This window comes from Petaurus breviceps, unplaced genomic scaffold (genome assembly GCF_028583685.1).
Source record: "Petaurus breviceps papuanus isolate PSGF00001 unplaced genomic scaffold, PetGlider_PUasm1.0 90723, whole genome shotgun sequence".
NCBI classification, from domain to species: domain Eukaryota; kingdom Metazoa; phylum Chordata; class Mammalia; order Diprotodontia; family Petauridae; genus Petaurus; species Petaurus breviceps.
In genome coordinates, this window is record NW_027187323.1 from 3,620,332 (window position 1) to 3,643,081 (window position 22,750).

The following is a 22,750-nucleotide window of genomic DNA, read 5'->3' on the forward strand; positions in this document are numbered from 1 at the left end:
GGCAGTACTCAGGGGCAATATACTAGGTATGAGGTCCCAGACAAAAATGAAAATAGTCCCAACCCTCAAGAGCTTACATTCTGGCTCTTAGTCTAGTATAGTTAGCCCTGGGACTTAATAATAGAGCAAAATAGGGACAACAGAATATACCATATTTTTGGCACAGTAATACTTTTTTTTTTTCTTTTTAGAGATCTGAATTGTCGAAATGAGCAGTCGTAAATCAAAAAACAGCAATCTAAAACATGGAGAGTGTATTTCACAGGTGAGTATATGTATTGAAATTAGTATGCATTTAACAACATCTGTTGTTAACTTTGAACTTGTGACACGTTTTTAGGTGATGTTGGAGATCCCAGCAAGAGAAATTGTTTGTACACAAATAATTTTAAGACACTCACATGAGTAATGGAAAGTTGTATAGTATATTAGATGAGAGAAAATATATTTTAGAAGATAAGGAAGACTTAATGGAAGTGTTTAAACTAGAACAAAAAAAATAGCTTATTAATTCTGAACTTTATAGCTCTCTTAAAGCGTATCAGGATGGCATTAGCTTTTTTGGTTAATTTATGACCCAATTTATGCATACTGAGCTTCTGATTCACTAAAACGCACAAAAAATGTTTTTCATATAAATTATTATCTAATCACTTCTCTACATTTTTTCAGACTAAATTTCATCTGAAAAAATTGTCCTGTCTAGATATTTCTGGATCCAGACTGTCATTAACATCTGTTAATTATCCATCCCAGCTTTATACATGTTAAATGGTTAAGAAATACACAAATATTAAAATAAATCATAGCCTTGATTGAGGACTGCTTCTTGACCTGCAAAGCAAGTTACTATATCTTAGGTACATTTCTCAGCTTTTTGTGATGTGTGGCAGGGAACAAAGTCATGTAGCAGTATTCAGTTTCCTGGTAATTTCTGTAATTCTGGAATGATTGTGCTTGTTAATATATCAGTATATTTAACAGATTTTCTCAGTCCCTTAATAGAGACAAGACTGAAATTTCACTTAAAAAATTGTTTTTTTTAATCTCCATAACATTTTTTGAGAGGGTGGATGTTTAAAGCCTGGTGAATGCTCTCAGGTTTCAGAGGCACCACTGGGCTATTTCTGACACAAGATTTGGTATAGCCTTGAATAAAAAAGTGCGTTTCCCCCTCTTTTGCCCACGATGAGTGTTTGTTCTTCAAAGAAGCATTCAGCAGTTGTTGTTTTTCTACTCTTGCTCTTACAGCTTTAGGAAACTTACACCAGTAGAAAAATTATTTGTACCTACAATTTTTTCATATTTTAACAATTATTATTTTTATTCTGAACTGATAAATAAAATTAACGATTCGATATACATAATTAACGAAGGGAATAATCATTTATATACTACCTACTTTGTGCCAAGCACTATGCTAAGCACTTTACAAATATTATCCCATTTGATCCTTACAATAGTCCTGAATGGTAAATACTGTTACTGTGTATTTTTATTTTCATTTTACAATTGAAGAAATTGAGGCAGACAGAAGTTAAATGACTTGCTCAGAGTCACACAGCTAGTAAGTATCTGAAGTCACCTTTGAACTATGTTGTCTTGACTGTAGGCCAAGTGCTCTATTCCTGTACCATTGTGATGCCTAAGCAATAGGACAGAAAAAAGAGGACTATACATGAGACTGCTCTTCTTTTTAAGTATAAGATCAGCCTGTTGCTTTCAAATCTGACCTTGTATTTGCTTCCTTCTGACTTTCTCTTCATTTTTACAACAATCCTTCATTGACTCACTTTTATTTTTTTCTCTATCCTGTCCTCTCCACCTTCCCCCCCCCCCACATTAAAAATGAAACCCTTGGAACTAATACTTAAGTAAAATAAATTCCTACGTTAATAAGATACAGTCAGTGGCGCAGAAATCCATCTTGCCCTAAAAGAAAGTAAGGGGGGGATTAGGAGGGTATATAAGAGAAGGCAGATTGGGGAAAGGGGTATTCATTATGCTTTCCATGTTGGGGTGGGGGGTAGGGAGATATGGGAAGTAAATCTGCAACTCAGAATCTTTGGGAAATGAATGTTGAAAACTTAAAATAAATTTTAAAAAATAATAAGTTCCTACACTGGCTCTCTACAAAACTATATGTCTTGTTTGCATTTTGAGTTCATCAACTCTCTGTTAAGAGATGGTTAGCAAGTCATTTCCCTTCATTTAAACCATAAAATTTAAAACACAAAAAAGAGCAATGAAACCCAAAGCTCAGCTGCCAGAGGTGGAAAAGCTAACTCCTGTTTCATCTCGTCACGATCAGACTTTCTGGCAATTTGTACAGGGTAACTGTGAGAGTTGTATATGTATATATTTTATAAATAAGTATGCACACATTGTGTGTTTGAGGAGGGGGCAGTGCTCACTTTTTGCTAATAAGGGTATGAGTTGAAAAACTTTGGAGCCCACTGCTAAAGGGTGATGAAACCTCTCTCCAAATGCAAAAGATTGTTAGACAAGAAGGCATGAGTGGCAAATATTGAGCTTCTACACCATCCAACATTGACATTTAGCCTTCAAAAGGGTCACTGAGACCTGTCCTAAAATGCAAGCAGAGATAAAGAATTGAGTAAAGAAAATCAGTACAGATACTGAACATTAGAAAATGGAGGCTGGATTCAACTCTTAAGTGAATGAAATTAGGCTTAAATATGCCTCTGGATAACTATTGATGAAACTGTGTACAAATAGAATTTTAACAGTGGCAAATAAGTAACACAAATCTTTTCTCATTTGAGCTTTGCACCAGTTCCTACATTTCTTCAATCTTGGCCTGTTATAGGGAGCCTCTCCCAACCCCTCTTAATTCTGGTACCTTCCCTTGGTTAATTATTTTCCATTTATCCTGTGGGTAACTTGTTTGTAAATATTTATTTGCTTATAGTCTCCCCAATAGATAATGAGCTCCTTGAGAGGAGACACTGTCTTTGCCTTTCTTTTTATCACTGCTTAGCACAGTGCCTGGCATATATAGTAAGCACTTAATAAATGCTTATTGAGTGACTGACAAGAAAACTGAGAATCAGAGTGGTTAAATGACTCTTCCATGGTCACAAATCTAATTGTCAGAGACTGTAATTTAATTTAAGGCATCATGACTTCGAGTTCTCTAAGTTTAGCATCTTCCTTAGCTTATAGTGCTTCTTCAAACCTCATATACCTTATCTCATTTCAATAAATACTTGTTGAGGTCCATCTAGAGCTTGTATCTACTGTATTTAGAGCTTTGTTTTTTTGGGGGGAAAAGTTTAACTAATACTTTTTCCCAGGTTTTGTGGAATTCACAGTGTACTAAGAAGGAAAATGAAAAATCAATAGGCATCATCAGTAAATGCATTAGAAAGTACTATGTAAGGGGGCAGCTAGGTGATGTAGCAGAAAGAATGCTGAATCTGGAGTCAGGAGGACCTGAGTTCAGGTCCAATCTGAGACCTTATTGATTGTATTATCCTCGGCAAGTCATAGGGTTGCTTAGTTTCCTCATTTGTAAAATGAGCATTAGAAGAAAATGGTAAACCACTCCATTATCTTTGTCAGGAATACCCCAAATAGGGGGCATGAAGAATTGAACACTGCTAAAACTACTGAACAATAACAACAAATTTTGTGATGGATTACAGTAGAAGCTGGGAGGATCAGTAAAAACTCCGTGTAGATTAGAGTTTCTTAATCTGGGGTTCATAAATTTAAAAAAAAATTATAACTCTTTCAATATAATTGGTTTCCTTTGTAATTGCATAGATTTTATTTTATTCATTTAAAATATTCTGAGAAATTGATAATGCTTTTTCTAATGTTAGGGTTTTTTTCTCATTCACTGTAGTCTTTCATCAGTCAAATCTCTTCTTTCAGTACCCCAGATGTAGTTCTTTCAGGACTAGTAATCTTGATTCACTGAGGACAAATTAGTTATTGCTAGCCTTACCTCATTTGGTAGGATATGAAAGCAAAGCTATTTTTGTTATGTCCCTTACTATTCAGAAATCAGTTTGCTTGGATAAGAAAATAGTAGCCAAATAGGAGTTGAGTAGTTCTTGTCTTAGCTTCCCTGAGCAGCAGTCTTTTCCCTTTGATCTTTTTGCCCTCTGTTTAACTTTAAAAGCCACTTTTTGTTCTTAGAATTCTGGGTTTATTTGTAGTATTAGTACTCTGATAATTCCTATTATTGGAATCTACTACATTTTAGTATTCATTATCATTCTTGAGGTTAGAGGTTTTGTTTGTTTGTTTTTAACTTTCCTAACACTTTGAGCCCATTCCATTAATAGGATTTTAGGCCTGAGCATCCTACATAAGCCTTCTCTGAAACTTTTTAAACCTGCCTCTCCAGCTCTAGAGTATATATTATGCTATAGCTATATTTTCTAACTTTGTGATAAAATATAGAATAGAATGATATATTCCATATTCTTACTTTAACAACCTCCTGTTTGATTAGATTGAAGTCCAAAACAAAAAACTTTGTTTTTTCCTCCACTTTTTGAAGAAAGCTGAGGCTGAGAGCTTAGGCATTTATATATTAGGTGTTCTTGCCACTGTGTAATGCCAGTCTAGAATTGGAACACATTGTGGAGTCTCTTATCTACCAGACTAAAGAATTTGGACCTCAATCTTTAGGCAGTTGAAGTTAAAGAAAGAGCAGTTAAAGGTTTCAAAGACTGGAAGAAATGTGATTAAAAGTTATCCCTTAAGAAGATTCAAGTGTTCCACAATTGATAAATGGTCAAAGGAAATGAGTAAGCAGTTTTCAGATGAAGAAATTAAAGCTATGTATAACCATATGAAAAAATGTTCTAAATCACTGTTTATTAAAGAAATACAAATTAAAACAACTCTGAGGTACCACCTCAAACCTATCAGATTGGTTAATATGACATAAAAGGGAAATATTTATGTTGGAGAAGATGTGGGACACTAATGTATTGTTGGTGGAATTGTGAACAATTCTAGTCATTCTGGAGAGCAATTTTGAACTATGCCCAAAGAGCTATAAAACTGCATACACTTTGATCTAGCAGTGCCAGTACTAGGTCTATATCCTAAAGAAATCGTAAAAAAGAGAAAAGGACCCACATATACAAAGATATTTGTAGCAGCTCATTTTGTGGTGGCAAAGAATTAGAAATTGAAGGGATGTTCATCACTGGGGAACTAGAGAATGGTTGAACAAATTATGGTATATATATATATATATATATATACAATGGAATATTATTGTACTATAAGAAATGATGATCAGGCAGATTGCAGAAAAACCTGGACAGACTTACCTGAACTGATGCTGAGTAAAGTGAAGAGAACACTGCACAGTAACAACATTATTGTATAATGATCAACTATAATAGATTTAGCTCTTCTTGGTAATACGATGATCCAAGAGAATTCCATAGGACTCATAATGGAAAATGCTACCCACATCCAGAGAAGGAACTATGGAGTCTGAATGTAGGTTGAAGCATACTATTTTCAGTTGTTTTTTTTGCTTTTTCTTCTTTGTGTTTTTTTTCCCTTTTGTTCTGATTCTTCTTTCACAACATGACTAATGTAGAAATATGTTTAATATGATAGCACGTGTATAACCTTTATTAGATTTCATCTTGGGGGGCAGGGCAAGGAGAGAAAGTGAAAAGTTTGGAACTCAAAATCTTATAAAAACGAATGTTGATAAGTATCTTTACATGTAATTGGAAAAACTAAAATACTTTTTTTTTTTAAAAGAAAGATTTAAGTGGTAGCACTGTACACTATAGATTGAATTGGTCAGGAAAGTGGCAAGGATAGGTTGGAAGCATTGTAACTGTCTACAACACACAAGTGGTAGCAGTGGTCATATAAATGGATCATAAATTCATAACACTGTGGAGGAAGAAAAAGTAGGATTTGGTCTATAAGAATAAAGTAAGAGGAAGATACTGTTTTAAAAAAAATTGACTTTTTGAGCTTTCTGAATGGAATTGTGTTGGTAACAGTAATAGTGATTGTTACGGTGGACCAGGGAAATAAAGTGGCTAATACTGTGATAAATGAAAGCCTAAGCAGGACCCCATTGAGACTTAGGAGTGACAAGGAAAATGCACCTGAATGGTATTCACAGTAAACACATGGGCATCATATTAAAAATTTAAGATTGTTAACATCATATTTCAAAGGGGAATTTGGTAAGTAAAAGCAGTGGAAATCCATAGAGCTGACATGCAAGATTAACTGGACATTAAGAAGAAAACATCCATAAGAATGTAGAATGATCAGTGATCAGGCTCAGAAAACTAGAGCAGAAAATAGCCCCTGTCCTCAACAAGCTTAAAATTGTAATAGAGGAGACAATATATGCATACATACATATATACGTGCACATAGGCACAAATACATATAAGTTACATGGAGAATAGATGGAAGACATTATAAGAGACAGATATGAGAGTGGAAGGTATTCTAGGCATGAAACTAGAAAATGGAGACGTGTGAGGAACAGCAAACAGGCCAGTATGACCGAACAGTATTGTGTGGGAATGGAAAGAATGTGTAAGAAGATGTGGAAATAGAGGAGGGGGCCAGGTGGTGAAGAACTTTAAAAATCAAACACAAAGTAGCATACATTTGATCCTGAAGGTAATAGAGAACTACTGAAGTTAGTGGAGCACTTTTTAGAAAGACCACTTTTGTGTCATGTTGAGAATGGATTAAATTGGGGAAAACCTTGAAGCAAAGGGACCAGTTAGCAGGATGTTGTAACAGTCTAAATGAAACTTGATAAGCAGTTAAACTTGGTGATAACTGTTTGAGTGGAGAAAAAAGGACGTGTACAAAAGATGTCATGAAGATGACAACAATATTTGGAACTGTGGGATGAATGAAAATGAGGTTGACACCAAGGCTTCAAACCTGGATAATGGAGGCTGATGATGCCCTCAACAGTAAGCAATAGAGAAGTTGGGTGGAAGAATGGATTTGGGGAAAATATAGCAATGCTAGGCCTTTTGCTAAATGTTGGGGTTATAAGAAGAGGGAAAAGACAGTCCCTGACCTCAAAGAGCTCATATTCTAATGAGGGAGACAACATGTAGACAAATATGTACAAGTAAGCTATATACAGGATAAATTGTTAATAATTAACAGAGTCAAGGCTCTAGAAATTGGAGGGATTGGGAAAGGCTTCCTGCCTGGTGGCCTTTTAGTCAGTACTTTAAAGAAGCCAGAGAGGGCAGTAGCCAAAGACTATGAGGGAGAACATGCCAAGTATTAGGGACAGTTTGAGAAAATATCCAGATGGAACGTCTTGTTCTAGGAGCAACAAAGAGGCTACTGTCACTGTTTTGAAGAGGACGTAGGGGTGGTTTTAGGAGGATGTATGAGAAAGACTGGAAGGGGTTAAGTTATGAAGGGCTTTGAAAACCATATAGAGAATTTTTTTATTTGGTCTTGAAAGTGATAGGGAACCATGGGAGTTTATGAAGTACTAAGGTGACTTGGTCAGACCTGTGCTTTAGGAAAATCACTGTGACAACTGAATAGAGGATGAACTGGGCAGAGACTTGTGGCACATACACCAAATAACCTCTTTCAGTAATCCAGGGATAAGAATATGGGGGAAATATCAAGAGAAATGGGTGCATATTTGAGAAATGTTGAAAAGGTGAAATTAATAGGCCTTGGTAATATTGCATATGGGGTCAAGATCAAGTGTTGATAGATAACGAGGAGACAAGTGACCTAGTTTGGGAGCCTGAATGACTGGGAGGATGGTATTGCCCTCTACGGTAATTGGGAAATTAGAATATGAGGTAAATTCTATTTTGAATATTTTTGTTTTTGTTTTTTGCTTTTTGGATTGCAATTGGGGTTAAGTGACTTGCCCAAGGTCACACGGCTAGTTTTTTGTGTGAAGTGTCTGAGGTCAAATTTGAACTCAGCTCCTCCTGACTCCAGGGCCTGTGCTCTATTCACTGTGCCACCTAGCGGTCCCCTTATTACCCCTTTTTGACATCATGCCTCCTTCCTTTTGACGTGTTCTTTAAAATATCTGCTGAACATTCATTTTTTAAAAGCATTTTGATAAGCAACATTAGAAGTCAGTGGGAACCCCTGGAGTTTGTTGAGTGTGGAGATGATATGGTTAGACCTGTGTTTTAGGAAAATCACTATAGCAGCTGAATAGAGAATGAGCTGAACAGAGACTTGTGGCAGACAGACCAAACAGCAATCTCTAGCAGCAATCCAGGGTTGAGGCATGGTAAAGAGATTTAAGACTTTGGGAGCTGATGGGTTCACCAAGTGAAAAAGTAAAAGGGAGAAAAGGAGAGGGACGGAACCACATGGAACAACTATGGCTAGAAAATATGATCTGGATCAGGATCTAACAAGGTATACATTAAAGGACCAGTCATATAGGCAGAGAACCAGGAGAGAGGTGTCCCAAAAATTTAGAGGGTAGAGAGTATCAAGGAGGAGAAAGTGATCAACAGTGTCAAAGACTGGATTTGGCAACTAAGAGATTATTGACATCTTTGGAGAGAGTGACTTTAGTGGAATAAGACTGAAAGCTGGATTGCAAGAGGTTAATAAGAGAATGAGAGGAGAGAAAGTAGAGGATCTAGCTGGGCTTTTCCAGGAGTTTAACCATGATGGCCAGAAAAGAAATAGGATGACAGCAGAATCAGAAGTATCAAGTGAGGGTTTTTTTTTTAGGATGACAAGGCAGTGGGGAAGGAATCAGTAACAGGGAGAGATTGAAAGTAATTGCTAGGGGCGGCTAAGTGGCACAGTGAATAGAGCATCAACCCTGGAGTTAGAAGGACCTGAGTTCAAATCCAACCTCAAGGCACTTGACACACTCACTAGCACTGTGACCTTAGGTAAGTCGCTTAACCCCAATTGCCTTGCCTTCCCTCCTCCAAAAAAAAAGAAAGAAAGAAAGATGATGTAAAGACAAAGGATATTAATAAAATTTAAAGAAAAAAGTAAGTTCTAGAATGGGGGTGACAGTGGGGAATCTGTTGAAGGATGGAATTGGATTGCTTGATCAGGTAAATGGGGTAGCCTTGTTAAGGAGGAAACATCATCTCATTGTGTAAAACAGGTGAAGGAGGAGATGGTGAAAGAAAGTATGTGTGATGTGAGATGAAGATAGGAAAAGAGGGAGCTTATGATGAAGATGAAGCGTTTTTTTTCTGTATGTGTTCCAAGAGAAGTGTGAGGAGGGATGAAAAGATTTTGGAGGAGTAGATGAGGAGACTAGGATAGTAAGATGATCAGGAAGGTATAGAACCGATTGCCTAGCAGCAGTGAGGGCCCAGTCAAGGTTGTGGAATTTTTTTCCTCTTCAATCAGTAGCATGTGTGTAGTAATGAAGGTGGCTAGGTGGCTAATGGTGAGGGTGATCCCTGGGCTAACACTTAACTGGGTATAATTGGTGATATAAGGGGGCTAGGGAATCAAGAGAGGAGGACAGTGTAGAGTTGAATTCTTCACTTAAGGGTAAAAGATGAGTTTTGTTTTAGACATATCGAGTAAGAGATCTGCTTATAGGATATCTAGTTTAAAATGTCCAGTTGACAGTGATTCATGATTGTAGTCGGGGGCAGCTAAATGATGCAGGAGATAGAATGCTTGCCTAGGGTCAGGAAAGCATGAATTCAAATCAGGCCTCATATGTGTGTGTATGTTACATTATTCTTGTCATATAGATCTGGGATTCATCTCTGTAGAGTTCATATTTGTAAGTAAGGAGAATTTTAGTGTGTTTAAAGTGGATCTTTGTTATTAGAGTTCAGTTTTCCAGGATCTATAGCCATAACAATATTTTGTTCCCAGGTATTAGATATGAGTTCCCATAACTATGGTTAAAATCATCACCACACTTGTGCAGCATTATATAATGATAAATAATATAAACATTCACTGCTATTGTGTCATGAGATATGGGAATGGGGTAATGTAGACTTGTGAGGCCGTCATTGTCTGTTGCCCTATTAAAGCAGGTGGGCATTGAGCAATGAATGGGGAACCTTAGGGTTGAATGCATGGCTGCCATCAAGGCTTGGGGAGAATCTGTGTTTGCCTCAGCTGGCCCCCATTGAGGCCTAAGGGGATTTAGGGGATGCACAAGTTGTGCCAGTCTCGACTGACCCCATCAAGACAAAGGAGTAGTTGCCCTGGGAGAAGGGTGATAAAAGAATGATGTAGGAATTTGTCCTCCTATTATCAGCAATCCTCTTCTAAGAAACTAGACTAGAATAAAAAGATTATTAACCCCTTCTTAGTGTCTTTTCTGTCTGCCCAGATCAAGAATGAACCTGAGCTAGCAGCCACCCTGTGTGCTGTGTTTATTTGTCTTACAATACTGAACCCTTTTCAGGGTTGAGATATCGTTGAGTGAGTATAGAGAGAAAAGAGGGCTTAGAACAGAACCTTAGGAAACACCCATAATATTGGGCATGATATGAATAAAGTCCCAGGAACGTAAACTTATAAGGAGTAGTCATAGAGGTAGGAGAACCAAGATAAGGTAATGTTAAAAAAAAAAATCTTCAGAGGGGAAATAATATCCAGGAGGATAAGGTGATCTATAGTGTCAGATGCTGCAGAAAGCTCCAGAAGGATGAAGATTGAGAAAAATTACATTTGACATTTAAGAAAAAAGTGGAAACTTAGGAGAGAGCAATTTCATTTGATAGATCAGAAGCCAAGTTTCAGAGGATTTAGAAGAGATTGGGAGGAGAGAAATTGGAAGCTCTGAGCATAGACAGCTTATTCAAGATGTTTAACTGAAGGGAAAAAGAGATAGAACATGATAGCTTGTGGCAATGTTAAGCTGTAGTGTGGGTTTCTTAAGGACTTGTGCTTTAGCATTATCACTTTGGGAGCTGAGTGGGGGATAGACCAATATAAGAAGGAGGCTTAAAGCAGAAAAGCCACTGCAGGGTGTTGTCCAGGCATGAGATATTAGTTGGAGGTAGAGATCAATCCAATGGGTGTGGGCTTGAATAGAGACAACTGAACCCCAGGGAACTAATGAGAAAACCAAATGAGGTAGTATAGTTTGAGAATAGAAGAGAGCCCAAGACAGGGCTTTGAGAGACACTCATGTTTAAGGAACAACTATTTAAGTATCTGCTATGTGTGAGGCCATATGCTAAGCACTTCACAAACCTTATACCATTTGATACTCACAACAGACTTGAGTGTTAAATGCTATTATTATTATTGATCTTCATTTCACAGTTGAGGAAGCTGAAGCAGGTAGCCTTGAATGACTTGCCCAGTTTCATTCAGCTGCAGATTGTCTGATGCTGATTTGGAATTCAGCGCCCATGCACTCTCACTCTCTCTCTCTCTCTCTCTCTCTCTCTCTCTCTCTCTCTCTCTCTCTCTCTCTCTCTCTCTCTCTCTCTCTTCTCAGATATTAAATAGCCAGTTTACCCCACACACAACACTTTTCTACCTCTTTTTTCTTTATTCCCCCCTTTACGTTGTCAGCTTGTTGAGGACAAGAACTGATTTCTTTTTATTAATTGTATCTTCAGTACTTAACCTGGAACAGGATTGGTGTATAATGAATGCTTTTTGGATTGAACTGAGGAAGAGAATGCCTTTTTTCAGTTATCTCGTGCTATAGAAAAGTCAAGGAGGAAAATGGCTGGTGAGACATAATTAAAAAGAGCCCTGGAGTGAAAGTCAAAGAATCTGACTTCAAATCTCAGCCCTTCTACTTGTTTTATCTTTGGCCTTCAGTTAGTTTCCTGATCTCAACATTAAGGGAATTGGAGTATATGATTTCTAAGGCCTCTTCTAATTCTAAACTTTAAGTCCTGGGTTCTCTGAAAAAAAATGGTTATATTTGTTATATTCAATAGTTATTAGTGACCCTAGAGAACGGTTCTAATAGAATGGTTGAGACACAAGGCTAGTAGCAGGGTGGATTAAAACTAATTGAGTTATAAATGAAAGTAACTGGTGTAGATAACTACTTGGTGAAATTTGCCTAAGAAAATTATGAAATAGCATAATATCTAAAAGAACATCAGGGTCAAGGAAAGAGTTTTAGTTTTTACTTTTTGTTTTAACCCAGCATAGGAGGTAATTGTTCCTAAGGACAGAATGTAAGGATCCGATGAAGGGAGATTGAATCCCCTGGGAAGGAATGAAGATTAGTGTGCATTGGGGGTGATATGGAAGATAGATCTTGGATCTAAATGGCAGTTGTTGAGGAAAGACTAGCCAGAGGCAGAAAGAGACATAGTCATTAATATTGCATAACCTTTCATCCAGACTTTAAACAACATAGAGTTCATATGGAATATATTTATTTTTTCAAGGTTTGAACTATATATTGTTGTTGATATATCCTGTATTGGTCTAATTTTTACTGGTATGTCCTGGCACAGTAAATAGAGAACTAGGGTCTAAGCCAGGTTGACCAGGATTGAAGTCCTGCCTCTGACAAGTACTGAGTATGTGAACCTGGGAAAATTGTCAGCACTCTAGACAGTTCTCTAAGATTATATATTACAGACAAGGGGCTGATGTGCATTGGTGGAGGGAGTTTCTTTGCTTGTGCCAGTCAAATTACAGATCTCTTCCATATCCTTGGGGTCATTGAGAGGCAGCCATTTGGTACGGTGGGTAAAGTGCTGGACTTGGAGTCAAGAAGAACTGAGTTCAAATCGTTCCATAGACTATGTAATTAGCTATGTAATTCTGGGCAAATCACTTAACCTCTTCTGCAGTTTCCTCATCTGTAAAGGAATAATAATTGTACCTACTTATCTGAGTTGTTGTGAGAATAAAATTTGATGATGTTTGGAAACTAAGCTCAAAGTGCTATATGCATCCTATTATTATTATTATCCGAGTCCCTATCCCTGTCCCTTTTATTAAATGAACGTGATCTTTTAAATTACTATAATTGATACACCTCTGTCATAAATTTTTTCCTGAAATGTGTCCAAGAAGAAGTACTGGTGGTATTATGTACTGATTAGAAATTACTTACCCGTAGCCATCATGGAAAGAAATTTGAAATTGAAAAGAAAGTACCTAAAATGTCTGTATTCTTTGAGTCAAAAATTCTACTGCTAAGTATGAAACCAGAGGAAGTTAATTTTTTTTTTTTAAGGCATAATTTTGTATAGAGCAAAGAACTGGAAACAGCATTTCCCCATTCATGAGGGAAGAGTTACACAAGTTGTAGTACATCAATTTAACAGAATACTACTGTGAAAAAAATTAATATGATTTAATTTAGAGAAGCATGGGAATATTTGTATGAACAATTGATGCAGAGTTAAGTAATTAGAACCATGAAAATAGTATATACACAATGGCTAAGTAACATATATGGAAAAAATAACAAAATAATTAAAACTTTATGCTTTGAAATTATAATGACTAAACTTAAACCCAATGAGATAAACAAAGGTACTTTCCTACCATTGGGGGATTATGGGTATGGAAGTCTGCATACTACCGTGTTTCCCCGATAATAAGACCTATCTATCCCGAAAATAAGCCCTCCCCTTACTGTGTAAGATTCCTCGAAAATAAGCCCTATTGAGATTGCTACTATAGTGAAGGTGATCCCCTGTGCTACACGCTACATTACGGTACCCTATGTATGCACTGTTTCCCCCCCCCCCCCGTGAAACGCACGCCACGCTCTGAGCTGCATCCGATCAGAGCTGCAGCAGTGAGCATGTCATCCTGTTCTTCCCCAGTGATTTGCTTATTGAATAAAGGTACATTTTTTTGTTCACATTTACCTGTTTATTAAAATTGCTGTCAATGTTCATTAAAATAAGCCCTCCCCTGAAAATAAGCCCTCTGGTGTTTTTCTGTCCAAAAAAAATAATAAGACAGTGTCTTATTATCGGGGAAACACGGTATGTCAGAGTTTGTGATTATATGCTAATTAACTATGCTAAATTGAGTTTTCTTTTCCTTTTATTTTTTGTTACAAAAGAATATTTCTCTGGGAGCAAGAGAATTGTAGATATATTGAGAAAATTAGGTGGTTTAAAAATGAGTTAATAAATTTTAGTTTAAAAACTTGCTCAGGGGGTAGCTAGGTGGCGAAGTGAATAGAGCAGTGGCCCTGGAGTCAGGAGGACCTGAGTTCAAATCCTGCCTCAGACACTTAACACAAAACTAGCCCTGTGACTTTGGGCAAGTAACTTAAGCCCAGTTGCCCTGCATTCCCCCCTCCAAAAAGCAAAAAATAAAAACTTTCTCAGTATTTTTTTTTTATTCACTGATGGGCATACCCTTATCCTCAACTCCTTATCATAACTTAAACTTGAAAAGTTTTACATAAGGTGAGGGATTGAAGTCGTCTAGTTCTTTTTTTTTTAATTTTATGTTTATTTTTAGTTTACAACATTCATTTCCACAAGATTTTGAGTTACAAATTTTCTCCCTGTCTTTCCCCTACCCACCACCCCAAAACAGTGATCCCACTGAATACCCCCTCCCCCAATCTGCTGTCTGCTATATCCTCCCCCATACTCCCTCCAACTTTCCAGTAGGGCAAGATGGATCTCCATAGCCCAGTGCCTGTATATCTTACTTCCCAGTGCATACAAAAAATAATAATAATAATATTTTTTTTACATTTTATTTTAAAACTTAGAATTCCAGATTCTTTCCCTTCTTCCCTTGTTACCCACCCTTACTGGGAATATAAGCAATTCAATATAGGTTGTACATGTATAGTTATGCAAAACATTTCCATAGTGGATATATTGTGAAAGACTGACAATATTTCCCTCCATCCTATCCTGTACCACACTTGTTCTATTCTCTACTCTGACCCTGTCCCTTTTCAAAAGTGTGTGCTTCTAACTACCCTCTCCCCAAATCTGCCATCCCTTCTGTCATCCCCCCCTCTTATCCCCTTTCCACCTACTTTCCTGTAGGGTAAGATAACCAATTTAGTGTGTATGTTATTCCTTTCTTAAGCCAAAGTCAATGAGAGTAAGGTTAACCATTCCCTTTTGCCTTCCTGTTCTTCCCCTCCATTGTAATAGTTTTGTCTTACTTCTTTTATGTGAGATAATTTACCCTCTTCTCTCTCTCCCTATCTCCTCTCATTATATTCCTCTCTCACCTCTTAATTTTATTTTTTAAATATCCTTTCCTATTCAGTTGATCCTGTGCCCTGTCTATGTATGTCTGTACACATATATACGCACACTCACATGTATTCATACACACATATACCCTCCAATATAGACATATGTATGTATACATATCTATACATTTATATTCCCTTCAACTATCTTCATACTGAGAAAAATTTCATAATTTACAATGATCATTTTTCCATTAGGAATGTAAGTAATTCAACTTTAAGTTCCTTATGATTTCTTTTCCCTATTTACCTTCTCATGCTTCTCTTTCTTCTTGTATTTGAAAGTCATATTTTCTGTTCAGCTCAGGTTTTTTCATCAAGAATGCTTCAAAGTCCTCTGTTTCATTGAATGATCATATTTTCCCCTGAAACATGATACTCAGTTTTGCTGGGGAGGTGAATCTTGGTTTTAATCCTAGCTCCTTTGACCTCCGGAATATCATAGTCCTAGCCCTTTGATCACTTAATGTAGAAACTGCTAGATCCTGTGTTATCCTGATTGTGTTTCCACAGTGCTCAAATTGTTTCTTCCAGACAGCTTTAATATGTTCTTCTTGACCTGGGAACTCAGGAATTTGGCTATGATATTCCTAGCAGTTTTCTTTTCTTTTTTTTTTTTTTATTTAAGCAATTGGGGTTAAATAACTTGCTCAATGTTACACGGCCAGTTATTTCTGGGTGTGGTGCTAAGTATCAGAGCTCAGATTCGATCCCAGGTCATCCTGGTTCTTGGGCCGGTACTCTTACTCACTGAGCCACCTGGCCACTCCTAAGCAATTGGGATTAAGTAACTTGCTTAAGGTTACACGGCCAGGTGTTTCTGGGTGGGCACTTAGTGCCTGAGCCTGGATTCTATCCCAGGTCATCCCAACTCTGGGCCCGGTGCTCTTATTGACTGTGCTACCTGGACGCCCCTTGTGATCTTTTTCAAGAGGTGATTGGTGAATTCTTTCAATTTCTATTTTGTCCTCTGGTTCTAAACTATCAGGGTAATTTTTCTGGAGAATTTCTTGAAGGATGATTTCTAGGTTCTTTTTTGACCGTGGCTTTAAGATAGTCCAATAATTTTAAAATTATCTCTCCTGGATCTATTTTCTAGGTTAGTGGTTTTTCCAATGAGATATTTCACATTGCCTTCTATTTTTTCATTTGTTTGGATCTGTTTAATAGTATCTTGATTTTTCATAAAGTCACTAGCTTCCATTTGCTCCAGTCTAATTCTGAAGGAATGATTTTCTTCAGTGAGCTTTTGAGATTCTTTTTCCATCTGGGAAATTCAAATTTGGCTTTTTAAGGCATTCTTCTCCTCATTGGCTTTTTGAGCCTCTTCTGCCATTTAAGTTAGTCTATTTTCTTCAGTCAGTTTCTTGACACAGTTTTCATGATTTCCTTACATCATTCTCATTATTTCTCTTCCCAGTTTTTCCTCCACTTCTCTTACTTGGTTTTTAAAATCCTTCTTAAGCTCCTCTATGGCCTGTAGCCACCAGTTCATATTTCTCTTGGAAGCTGTTGGTGCAGGAGTTCTAATTTTGTTGTCTTCCTCCCATTCCATAGTTTGATCCTTTTTGTCCCCAAAAAAGGAATCTAAGGTTTGACTGCTGTGCTTGCTAGCTTCCTTTGCTTGCTCATGTTGTCAATCAATTATTTGACTTTTGAGCTTTTTGCCACAGTAGAACTCTGCTTCCAGAGGAAAGAGCTTTGTCCCAAATCACTGGGGATTTTGCAACTGTTGGAGCTATTAGTTGGGTGCCCTCTCTGAAGCCCCCACAAGCTCTGGCACCCTGGTCACACACCCCAGGACAGTGATCCAGATGCAAGCATTTTAAAGCAAGAGCAATTACCCTTAGAATGGTTGCTTGGTTCCCCCTATAATCTGTAGGCTAGGATCTCTGAAGCAGGCCACCACAACTCCACCACTTCTTGCCCCAGGGGGCAGGGTTAGGACCCACTCCTCTGTCCCCCCAGTTCCAGCAGAGTTCCACACTGACCTTTTACTTTTTCTTTGGCATTTATGGGTTGATAATTCTGGAAACCCACCACAGCTTCTGGTGACCCACTCTCTGGAAATTTGCTCCAGCCACTGTTGGTTGGGACAGGCCTGGGGCTAAAACATCAGGCTCACATGGGACTGGGCTCAGCTCCCAGCATGCTGTGATGGACCCTTCCTGTAGGCCTTATGGGCTGCCTTCATTGGGAGATTTCTCTCTGTCACTTTTGTGGGTTCTATAGCTCTAAAGTTTGTTTAGAGTCATATTTTATACGTATTTGAGGTGGTTATGGAGGGAGCTCATGGAGTTTTCCTGCTTCTACACCACTATCTTCACTCTGCCCCCTTTAAGTCTAGTTCTAAAGTTCTTTGTTTTATTCTGTAACATAAGCATCTCTATTGTTAAGACTCATAAAAAGTTGGTTAAACTGTCTGCCAGGATTGAGTACTCAACTATCAGGAAATGCTTTTTGTGCCCTGGCAACTGTTCAGTCCTAGAAATTCCTTGTTCTTTTCAAATGCCTGTTTTTGGTTTTGTTTTTTTTGTTTGTTTGTTTGTTTGTTTTTTGTGGTGATAGTAGTGACTAGAATATAATAAAAAACATTTTACTTCCGACCAAAATAGAACTTCTTTGGCCTCATTGCATGGAATATTAGATGAATGGCCATTCATCTAGATCAACTTAAATTGGATGAGGATACAACATAATTTTTTTTTTACAGTTAGAAAATTTTTTCTTTTTTAAAATTTTTATTTAATTATTTTATTTTCAGTTTTCGATATTTACTTCCATAAGTTTTAAATTTCACCCCTCCCTCTCCAAGATGGCCTGCAATCTGATATAAGCTATACATATACATTCCTATTAAAACATATCTTCTTTTTTTTGTTAGTCATGTTGTGTAGAAGAATTTTAACAAATAGGAGAAATCATGAGAAGGAAAAAGAAAAAAAAGAAAATATTCTGCTTCATTCTGCATTCAGACTCCATAATTCTCTCTGGATGTGGATGGCATTTTCCATCATGAGTCCTTTGGATTTGTTTTAGGTCTATGTAGCAGCAAACACCCTGGCGTCCTCAGGGTTTGCTGCTACCACAGGTTCTTGGATCTGCTTTGTTAAAGGAAAGCAACTCAAAATGGGTTAACAAGCTTACTTTAATCAGTCAGACATATATCGTTTACCTTGTTCAGGGGAATAAGGTCAGGACCCCGAACTTCAAAGTATACAAGCAGAATTATCAAGACAGAAACAGATCAAGTAGACAGATTTCCAAACTGTCCAACCATTACATCCATACCCAGTCAACATCTGGGTTTCCACATCTGGGTTTTTCAAAGCCGGGGGGGGGGGGGGGGGGCGGGGGAACGGCGTCCCCGAATACCAAGAAAAAAAAAAAAAACCTTCCCAAAATGAGCCCCCAAAAAAAAAAACCACAAAAACAAAAAAAAACCCCCCCCCCCCCCCCAAAAAAAAAAAAAATTCTCCTTGGGGGGTTTTGGGGGGGGGGGGGGGGGGGGTGGCCTGGACAATGGCTTCCCAGAATACAGATCAAATCACAGAACACTTCTCAAAGTGAGCCCCCAAAACAAAGCCTCACATCAGGGCTTATATAGCCTTCTCCTGGCTCAGAGAATGTCCCTGGCCAATCAAGAAGTATCTACTGAAAAACAAGCCTCCCGCCCCAGGCTTCAGGTGCACTTTAGCCTAGGGGCAGGGAAGATCTTTAAATTTGCATTCCCATTACAGTCTACAGTATTCCTTCAAAATATTTTACAGTTTCATAGACGTGGTTGGCATGCTGGTGCATTTGTAAAGCAAAGTCAGATATGCAGTGCAGTGATTAACTTAACCAGTATTAGTTTATAGCCCACCTCTGTGTCACTATTCACATTTGGTTGATAATATTTGGGCAGAAAAAATGTTGTTTCTCTCTCTTTTTTGTTTCACTACTTTGTACTCCTACCTTCTTAGAGTATCCTTAGGGTCTTCCTTAATATATCTCTTAGAACACCAAAAAGAACAAAAATAATTATTTTCCAGGTCCATGAATGGACAAAATTATTATTATTAGCAGGGGATTATTAGGAAGAGGTTTTTTTTGGAGACAAGGTAGATTTGAAAGAATAAGGTAGATCATAGAATGTTAGAACTGTAATTTTTCCAATCATTTAACTATCTTATAGTTAAAGAAATAGCTTTATAAATGGTTATTGACTTGTTCAAGGCTTAAAAATGGGAATTAATAGCACCTAATTCTGGGCACTCATTTCTCAGTACATTTCAAAGTTTTGTTTACAGGCAAAATATATTTTAATTTTCCTTGCTATTTTGTAGGTACAAAGAATTTTACGTGAAAGATTTTGTCACCAGATTCCAAAGGGTCACCTATTTGGAGTTCAAGCACAGTACAGGTAAGAAGAGTATTGATAATCTTACTTTTGACTCATATTTATACTTTTCATTAGAGCAACAAAATTGAGATTTTCTTATCTTGGTCATTGCCAACGTACTTTGACAAATACTGCTCCTCCTACCTCTTCTTGGCATTTAAAGTATTGAGGCTTAAATTATCACTACATTTCCACTTAAATTGTTGTGTTTTTGTTTTAGTTTTTGTGGGGGTATTTTCTTTAAGGTTGTTAGAGCTTGATAGGTCCTGTCTTCATTTTTAAACCTTTTATAATTTCAGACACTTAATTGAGCTGCTAAAACGAACAGCTATCCATGGAGAAAGTAACTCTGCACTAATTATTGGACCCCGAGGATCAGGAAAAACTATGGTAAAAATTGATTTTTTTAAAAATTTAACCTCTATCATTTATTTATTCCATACCATCCTGTCTTCTTCAACAGAATGCCTCCTTAGGAATTCCTACTCTTTCACTTCTTTTCAATCACTTCTTCTACTGACTTTTTTCCTACTGCCTACAAGCACACCTATGTCTTTCCTATTCTGAAAAAAAAAATAACTTCTCTCAATCCTTCCATCCTTGCCAACTGTTGTCTTGATTTTTTTTCTGCCCTTTGTAGGAAAACTTCTCAAAAAGGCCTTCTCCAGTAGGTGTCCTTACTTAGTCTCCTCTCACTCTCTTCTTTTTTTTTTTCATTTTTCATATGTTTTATTAACTTATGATTTACATCATTAATTTCCGCCACATACTGAGTTACAAATTTTCTCCCCGTTTTTTCCCCTACCCACCACCCCAGAATAGCAGTCCCACAGGATATCCCCTCCTCCAATCTGCTCTCTCCCATATCTTCTCCCATACCCCATTAAACTTTTTCAGTAGGGCATGGTGGATCTCTATGCCCCAGTGCCTGTATATCTTCTTTCCCAATTACATGTAAAATAGTACTAATAATAGTATATATGTATATATAATATTAAACATTTGATTTTAAAACTTTGAATTCCAGATTCATTCCCTTCCTCCTTTGTCACCCACCCTTACTGGGAAGATAAGCAGTTCTGTATAGAATGTACATGTATAGCTAATGCAAAACATTAGCATAGTAGATGTATTGTAAAAGACTGACTATATTTCCCTCTCTCCTATCCCACCACCCACTTGTTCTATTCTCTACTTTGATCCCATCCCTTTTCAAACGTGAGTGCTTCCAACTTCCCTCCCCCCAGCCTGCCCTCCCTTCCATCATCCCCCCTCTCATCCCCTTCCCCCTACTCTCCTGTAGGGTGAGATACCCTATTTAGTGTGTATTTCATTCCCTCCCCAAGCCAAATTCAGTGAAAATAAGGTTGACCCATTCTCTTTTGCCTTCCTATTCTTCCCCTCCTAGTAACCCTTTACCCTTGCCTCTTCTTTATGAGATAGTTTACCCCATTCTGTCTCTCCCCATCTCCTCTCATTATATTCCTCTCACCTCTTAATTTCACCTTTTAAGTGTCATCCCTTCCTATTAAATTGGTCCTGTGCCTTCTATCTATGTATACCTGTAATCATATATACATACATTCACATATGTATTCATACTCCCGTATACACTCCGATATAGACATATGTATTTCATTCAACTACTTTCATACTGAGAAAAGTTTCATCAGTTACAATTATCGTTTTTCCATGTAGGAATGCTAATAGTTCAACTTCGATCAGTGGCTTATGATTTCTTTTCCCTGTTTACCTTCTCAAGCTTCTCTTGCTTCTTGTATCTGGATGTCAGATTTTCTATTCAACTCTGGTTTTTTCATTAAGACTGCTTGAAAGTCCTCTATTCCACTGAATGACCATATTTTCCCCTGAAAGATGATATTCAGTTTTGTTGGGTAGGTGATTCTTGTTTTTCATCCCAGCTCCTCTGCCCTCTGGAATATCCTATTCCAGGCCCTTCGATCCCTCAGTGTAGAAGCTGCCAGATCCAGTGTTATCCCGATTGTGTTTCTACAATATTCAAATTGTTTCTTCCTGAGTACTTGTAATATTCTCTCCTTGATCTGGGAATTCTGGAACCTGGCTATAATATTCCTAGGAGTTTTGTTTTTGCAATCTTTTTCAGGAGGTGATCGGTGGATTCTTTCAGCCTCTATTTTGTCCTCTGGTTCTAAGATATCAGGGCAGTTTTCCTTGAGAATTTCTTGGAGGATGATTTCTAGGTTCTTTCTTTGATCATGGCTTTTAGGTAGTCCAAAAAAATTTTTTTTTTAAGCAATTGGGGTTAAGTAACTTGCTCAAGGTTACACGGCCAGTTATTATCTCTGGGTGTGGTGCTGAGTATCTGAGCCGAGATTTGATCCAGGTCATCCCGACACTGGAGCCGGTGCTCTTACTCGCTGAGCCACCTGGCCTCCCCTAAGCAATTGGGGTTAAGTAACTTGCTCAAGGTTACACGGCCAGGTGTTACTGGGTGGGTGCTAAGTGTCTGAGCCCGGGATTCGATCTCCAGGTGTTCTCAACACTGGAGCCGGTGCTCTTACTCACTGTGCTACCTGGCCGCCCCAGTCCAATAATTTTTAAGTTATTTCTCCTGGATCTTTTTTCCATGTCAGTGGTTTTTCCCATGAGATATTTCACATTGCCTTCTATTTTTTCATGTTTTTGAATCTGTTTAGTAGTATCTTGATTTCTCAAGTAGTCACTAGCTTCCATTTGCTCCAGTCTAATTCTGAAGGAATGATTTGAGCTTTTGAGATTCTTTTTCTATCTGGCAAATTTTGCTTTTTAAGGCAATTCTTCTCCTTATTGGCTTTCTGAGCCTCTTTTGCCATTTGAATTAGTCTATTTTTTAAGGTGTTATTTTCTTCATTCACATTTTTGAGTCTCATTTCATAATTTTATTGTATCGTTCTCATTTCTCTTCCCAGTTTTTCCTCTACTTCTCTTATTTGGTTTTCAAAATCCCTTTAAAACTCTCATATGGCCTGTAACCAGCTCATATTTTTCTTGGAAGCTTTTGGTGCAGGACTTTGGAGTTCACTGTCTTCCTCCTGTTCCTTTGGTCCTTTTTGTCCCCAAAATACATGTGTAAAGTCGGGTTGCTATGCTTGCTTTGCATCCTTTGCTTGCTCATATTTCCACTCAAGTTACTTTACTTTTAAGCTTTTTGCCACAGTAGAACTCTGCTACCA

At 37.6% G+C, this 22,750-nt stretch overlaps 1 protein-coding gene across 2 annotated transcripts in view; it reads left to right on the plus strand.

Moving 5' to 3' along the window:
* Positions 1 to 22,750, plus strand: part of ORC4 (origin recognition complex subunit 4) — a 79,829-nt gene that overhangs the window by 32,294 nt on the left and 24,785 nt on the right. For both annotated transcript variants that reach the window (XM_069066738.1, XM_069066739.1), the window contains 3 exons: positions 192 to 265; positions 19,501 to 19,577; positions 19,856 to 19,946. In XM_069066738.1, the coding sequence (XP_068922839.1) occupies positions 209 to 265; positions 19,501 to 19,577; positions 19,856 to 19,946 (225 nt within the window). In that variant the 5' untranslated portion in view covers positions 192 to 208. The remainder of the gene's footprint in view (positions 1 to 191; positions 266 to 19,500; positions 19,578 to 19,855; positions 19,947 to 22,750) is intronic.